Below are 6,530 nucleotides of genomic sequence, written 5' to 3' on the forward strand. Positions count from 1 at the left end.
TGTAGCCTTAAAATGAGTCCAAAACAGTTTTGTTGCTAAAATAGCAATAAAACACCATCGCTGTCTGTCAAGAATACAAGAAGAAAGAGCACGTCCCACGAGACCAAGACACAAATTATGTTGCTAGAAATTGATCATTTTAAATCTGGTTATCAGGAGTTTATGTGCTAAAATTCCAAACTGTCCGAAGGCGGTGTCAGTGAACACGTGTTTGGACCCAGACGTCACCTCTATGGGGGGAATTTCCTGGTGCTGAACGGAGGCTCCGCCACATGGCGGTATCCAGCGCTCTTATTGGACCACGACTCTCTTACTCATTCAAATTCCAGCGACACTCCTCTAGTTTTAGACGCGCTTTTAAGAGAATCGGTCTTTATCACAAAGAACCCTCGTCATGGTTCTTCCAGACTGTTTCAGATGAGGACAACAAGTGTTGAGCGACCTTCATTTAGGAAGATGAACATTTGTCTTCTGTTTTGGATCCTGCTCCCAGCAGCAGAATGCGGTAAGTTGAGGAAACTTTCTTTACACACACGTTCTGAGCGCTGTGTTGCGCTTTTCTCAGGTAGAAATAGACAAACAATCAATCAGCTCTCTGTGTAGATGCTCTTCTCCCACATTTGGTCTTGTTCCTCTCAGATGCCCCCCAAAGACTCACACCATAAAAACCTATTAAAGATAATAAAAATAGAGTACAATAAGAAATAAAATAGAATAAATTAAAAATAGAATAAATATAAAACTATAAAAAAAAACTCAAAAACGTATTCAAACGTATTCAAAAACGCCCTTTGTTTTTGTTTAGCTCTGCAATAAAAACATCAATAGCGAATAATGCACCAGGAAGCTGGTGAAATACTTGAAGATATTTGGGCAGTGACACTATTCTAAACGAAAATAGTGCCAATCGGACGCGGAGGCGTTCCTGACTGAGCAGTGAGGAGGCGCAGCAGTAGTGCACACTGAGACTTCCGGTTGATACGGTTAACCAGAGGTAGAGGCAGAGGTGCTTTAGCGGTTAACCTCCGCTAAAGCACCTCTGCCTTGTGTGTGTGTGTGAAGACGTCACTTCTTATTGAACTGCGACTGTCACGCCCATTCAGATTTTCATCGACACTCCTCTAGTTTTAGACCCGCTTTTAAAATAATCGGTCTTTATCACAAAGAACCCTCGTCATGGTGCTTCCAGACTGTTTCATCTTAGGACAACAAGTGTTTAGCGACCTTCATTTAGGAAGATGAACATTTGTCTTCTGTTTTGGATCCTGCTCCCAGCAGCAGAATGCGGTAAGTTGAGGAAACTTTCTTAAATTTGTGCTGCACACATCTCTGCACTTTAATTTGTTTACAGTATATATGAATTTCTTAAAAGACAAGATGGGTGCTCTATCCATAGCTATATAAGAAAGTTCTTTACAGGACAAATATGCTCCTGTGTATATGTTTGTGTTGGTTTGTGAGTGTAACTGAAAGAGGAATGCTGATGGGATATGAAGCATTATCAGTAGTTGTGTGCTGTTAGAAAAAGGGTGAAATAAAATGCTTTTTTCAGTTCTTACAATCGTAAATCTGACTCTTGAGGAGTCAGTGCCTCACACCAGCCATGAACCTCTGCGCTTCTCCCACATTTGGTCTTGTTCCTCTCAGATGCCCCCCAAAGACTCACAATCTCACATGACTCCTTTAGGCATCCAACACCTTTTAGAGCAACATGCTAATCAAAGAACACACAATGATTCTGATTAAAACAACTCTCCCCAAACTCTTGTATGAATATATAATATTCAAAGTGACGTGATTGATTGAACACCTCAACTGGTCGGTGATACTGCCATCGACTTTTCAAGACCATTCAAAAACGCCCTTTGTTTTTGTTGTTCTCTGCAATAAAAACATCAATAGCGAATAATGCACCAGGAAGCTGGTGAAATACTTGAAGATATTTGGGCAGTGACACTATTCTAAACGCCAACACGTGCAACCGAACTGGAAACTCCAGTGTTTCTGTTTCCAGTGCGGGGGCTGTCCCTGGCTGAGCCGTGACTCAAACAGGGGGCGCAGCAGTAGTGCACAATGAGACTTCCTGTTGATGAATCATCTGCTAAAGTACCTTTGCCCTGTGTGCGTGTGTGTGTGTTTTAATATGTATTTAATATTTTAATATCAAAAGCATATGCATGAAAGTTGCAGGTAACTGTCCAAACACAGATGTATTTTTTAGTTGTTGACTATCTGAGGATTTGCTTTGATTTTGATGCCTGCACACAGAGTACGAAGAGAGTGGAGATTAAACCTCTTTTCTTATTGGTGCCTGTTCAGGTACTGTAGTAAACCTTGTTTATATTCAGTTTATGAGGAATCTATTATGATATTTTGGGTTATTGTTGGGTCTTTTGACCTGTTTCTCATCCTGCTGCTCCATGTTTCCTTCACAGCTTGTGGAATGAGGCTGTTTTACATTCTGGTTGTTTGTTTTTAGTGGTGTTTTGTCCAGTTGAGTGTTTGTGAAGAGGGATTATAGTAGGGGAACGAGGAAGCAGCCCTGAGGAGTTCTGGTGACCAGGATGAGAGGAGATGAGATGTGGGTTTTTATCCTGACATGTGGTGGTCTGGCTCAAAGAGGATCAATGATGATGATCAAAGAGATGTTTTTGCTTTTTTTGATACCGTCCACCAATTTGAGCAGATACGACTCACAGCTTAAGGTTTAAAATAATTAACCATAATATTAAACTGTCTACATCTTTCAATATTAATTTGACAAGACCTGAGATTGGGATCAATTTATAACATGATTATTTTTGTCAGAACCGCTGATCCCACTGTGAGGGTCCAGAGTTTTGACTCCATTTGTTTGTGTGTTTCAGGTTCCCATTCTCTTGAGTTCTTGTCTACAGGACGTGTTCAGCCTGGATCTGGGCCCCATTTTGAACAAGTTACAGAGTTTGATGGAGTTGTGATCTCTCACTGTGACAGTGGGACACAACAAGAACACTTCAAACCCGTCCTGGAATCCCACAACTTACCTGGGACCTGCAGACCAGCATGTTATGATGTTTTTGATGCTCTCAAAGCGATTTCTCAATTCATCAATCACACACGGAGTAAGTTTGTAGCACATTTGCTTTGTAATTAGGAATTAAAACCTTTAACTAAAGAGAAAAAACAATCCTTGTAGATGTTCAGCGGCGGCGTGGCTGCATCACGTCAGACGAGAGGCTTGAATCTGCTTTTGACAACTGGGCAGTGAATGGAGAGGGTTTCATTCAGTTTGATGCTGGAGCTCAGAAATGGAAAGCCCTGTCTCCTTCTGCAGAAATGATTAAAGATTCATGGAACGGCTATGAGGCTCGGAACCATTTGTTTGGACAATTCATCAGGAGATACTGTCTAGAAATGATCCATCAGATCAAATTAAAAGAAACGGAAAAAAGAACAGGTGAATAAACACACACATACTGTATATTTGTACTTGTATCTTTGTGAGGACTTACAGATTCATGAAATACCTGTTTTTTATGACACAGCATGTAAAATCTAACAACCACACAGATTTGGCTCATTGGACATAATTCAGGAATTAACCTGAACACATACACAAGTATCTTTTCTTCCCCTGGCTGGTCCCACCCTGATCATCACCTTTTCTATCCTCCTGCAGATCTCCGTGTGTTTGCCAACCCTGTTGGCAGAACCAAGGCATTGCTGAAGTGCCACGTCACCAGTACTGACAAATCAGTGCGTTCAGTGTCTCTGACTGAAGACGGGGCCACCAAGGCAAACTGGATCACTGTAACTGGCCCGTTGCCTTCTGGGGATGGATCAGTGATCCTCATCCTGACAGCTGAGGTCCCCCTGATCCACACCAACATCTATGGCTGTGTTGTCCAAACAGAAGACAGAAACATCACTGTCATGTGGGGTGAGAACTTTACATTTACATACTGCTGCATGATTGTTATTGAGTCGTGATCCAGGCTGCACACAGGCCAGTGGGATCTTATTGTTGCTGGCGGGGGTTCTGGTGTGTTGGGTACTCTGGTAAAAGTCCCTCATGAAGAAGCTCTGAAACGTTCCTGGTGATTCTCTGGTCTTTTCTGGCTGTTGAAACTTATTTTAGAGATTTTTCAGTCTCAGTTTTTTTTCCCCCCTTCCCATTTAATTAAACATTTAACGTGCTTCACATGTTTCCAGAAAGAAACGAGCTACTACAGAGTTACAGTTTGGTACAGGCAGTGGAATGTACAGAATCACCCTCTGCCAGCAGGGGGCGCTGAGGCACCCTCCTTTCTATGGTTTTGGCACATTAGTATTATTATTATTATTTCAAAACAATACAGGCTAGAAATTTAACTTTGTGTTCAAGTTTCAAATGATTGAGGTGTTTTGAAACATCTGATTTGAGAAATACTGGACGAGAGCTGTGTGAAAATAACAAATGTAACTGTTTCAATAGCGTAAATTGTGCCAGCATCAGCATTATTAGTTTACAGTCATTTTTATTACTGTGTTTTAATTAATGATGGATTTTCCCTTTCATTTCAGATGGAAACACACTTGATGGTAGAGAAATTCTTTACGCAACTGTTGATTGGACATTGTGGAAAATTTTGAGCATTGTTACATTTTCATGTGTTTTTCTTCTAATCTGCACAACAGCACTGGTGCTCAAACGTACGTTTCACTACTTTTGCTGAAACATTTATGTCAGTCTATTGTTATGAACAGATCAACAAGTTTCTGAAGGCTTACACCTGACAGCATCTATTAATTGTGCTTCCATTTCACCAGACAATAAGAAGATCAAAAGAAGAATGAAAAAGAATTCCAGAAAGCAAGAGAGAAACTGAGAAAGAAAACCTAAGAATGTCCCTTGTAATGAAACCATTACAAGACCCAAAGATTAACTGAAGAGGATTTTATCCAAAGATTCAAACAGAAATAACATCTATCAGACGGAATATTTTACTCCCCATATTGAAGGTGCACCTCTGCAGATTTTGGACGCTGCTCTAACCTTCACTGACTGTTGAAAGTGAAACAGATGAGGCTTCAGTGCTTGTCAAGTCATTTCCCTTATTTCAGCACCTGCCCAACTTGAAAATGGCCTGGTTCCATAAACCCCCAAAAGGACACTCGATCAACTCTTCCGTTTCACCTCAATCTTTATTTTATTTCAAGATTGTTTGGCTTGTATTGCCATTAGCATTAGTAGCAGGATTAGGATTAGGTTGAAAACCTTTAACACAAAAGGAGACAATTTAGCAAACAATTCAAACAAACACAAATATCTCCATCAAATCAAAGTTTCTTTCATACCAGTGACATCTTTGGGAGGAACCCTGTGTTGAAATCATCTTCTTTGGCAATTGTCTTCTCTTTCGTTCCTCAGTGCTCTTCTTTCCCAAAGTGAGTACCTTTTAGAGTGGAGTGAGACCCTTTTAAGTGCTGCCTCCAGTGCAGCTTCCAGGTGTCCCCACTTTGTGATTAGCGCCTGCTCTGCTCAATAATGCCTTCTGGGATTTGTAGTTGGGGTGTGAAGAACTCCAGGATAAATGTCTGAGATTTATCTCAACACCTCCCACTTAAGCTCTTGGTTTTTTAAAACTGGGAGGTCACACCATTCTTCTATGCCTTTTGATGTTCTTCAACAGGAAGTAAGATAACAAGGCGTCTGACATCCCTATGAAGAATCGTTGCAGGAATTTTTGATGAGAGCTTCTTGATTTCATCTCCACTAGTTTTCATGGCCCCTCTTCTGATTGGCTTGGCAAGCGAGACGGGGTAGCTGGGAAAGGTTCTCACTTTTACATCTCTTACAATGCCTTTTCCATCGGTGTGTTGACACTGACCACTCTGGCCAACTTGTATTGACCTCTCAGGGCATTTTGGTCAGCTGGCCAAACCACATCTCCCACTGCAACATTGCCATTTGTTTCTTACAAAAGGGTTAGGACCCAGCCAGCTGGCACCATTTTTGCCAGAATCTGCTGACCTCTCTCTGAATACTTTGGAGTCTCTTGTATGGATAGCCATCAAACTGGAAGTCTCCTGGATCCGCCCTAGGACTGGTCCTTCCTAGTAACAGGGAATTTGGGGTGATATACTCCACGCAGTCTTCCCTGCTCTGAACTCTGGCATCAATGGGTCTTTCATTTGCCAGGTTGGCTGCCATGAAGAGAAACGTCTGGAATTCCCCCCATGTGAAAACTCCAACTCCACAAAGGTTGCTTAAGGCCCGCTTCACTATTCTGACAGCTGCCTCTCTGCTGTCCATTCCTATGGGGAGAGTCTGCAGGGTGGATTTTCCAAGACCACTCCGCCCCATGTCTGGCAGCAAAATCCTCAAGCTGAGGCCTGTTCAGTTGGTCCAGCAATTTATGCAGCTGCTCTAGAACAGGTTTTGCCCCCACAAAGTTCATTCCTGGGTCAGACCACAGTTTTCTGGGGTGCCCTCTTAGTAAAGTGGACCTCTGGTATGCCAGCAGGAATCCCTCTGTTGACTGATCACTGACTACATCAGTGTGTAT

The 6,530-nt window shown here is 41.9% G+C and overlaps 1 protein-coding gene across 3 annotated transcripts; it reads left to right on the plus strand.

Annotated features, from left to right (window-relative positions):
* The first annotated feature begins 304 nt into the window (after positions 1-304).
* On the plus strand, positions 305-5,066 carry LOC130521302 (RLA class II histocompatibility antigen, DP beta chain-like). 3 transcript variants are annotated; one of them, XM_057024891.1, is made up of 7 exons: positions 305-505; positions 2,868-3,104; positions 3,179-3,439; positions 3,662-3,922; positions 4,546-4,563; positions 4,660-4,674; positions 4,792-5,066. In XM_057024891.1, the coding sequence occupies exons 1-7, from the start codon at positions 418-420 to the stop codon at positions 4,848-4,850; spliced, it is 939 nt and encodes a 312-aa protein (XP_056880871.1). In that variant the 5' UTR covers positions 305-417; the 3' UTR covers positions 4,851-5,066. The 3 variants fall into 3 exon arrangements, with proteins under 3 accessions (XP_056880871.1, XP_056880869.1, XP_056880870.1); XM_057024889.1 differs by having other exon boundaries at positions 4,546-4,674; XM_057024890.1 differs by lacking the exon at positions 305-505 and adding an exon at positions 1,044-1,287 and having other exon boundaries at positions 4,546-4,674.
* Positions 5,067-6,530: the final 1,464 nt, after the last annotated feature.

This window comes from Takifugu flavidus, unplaced genomic scaffold (assembly GCF_003711565.1).
Source record: "Takifugu flavidus isolate HTHZ2018 unplaced genomic scaffold, ASM371156v2 ctg854, whole genome shotgun sequence".
NCBI lineage: Eukaryota > Metazoa > Chordata > Actinopteri > Tetraodontiformes > Tetraodontidae > Takifugu > Takifugu flavidus.

Excerpts from the sequence above, each read along its gene's own strand:
- LOC130521302 (XM_057024889.1), top strand. The coding sequence starts at position 418 with ATGAGGACAACAAGTGTTGAGCGACCTTCATTTAGGAAGATGAACATT. Across the intron at positions 3,105-3,178 it reads ATTCATCAATCACACACGGA|ATGTTCAGCGGCGGCGTGGC; the intron begins GTAAGTTTGTAG and ends CAATCCTTGTAG. Across the intron at positions 3,923-4,545 it reads AAACATCACTGTCATGTGGG|ATGGAAACACACTTGATGGT; the intron begins GTGAGAACTTTA and ends CTTTCATTTCAG.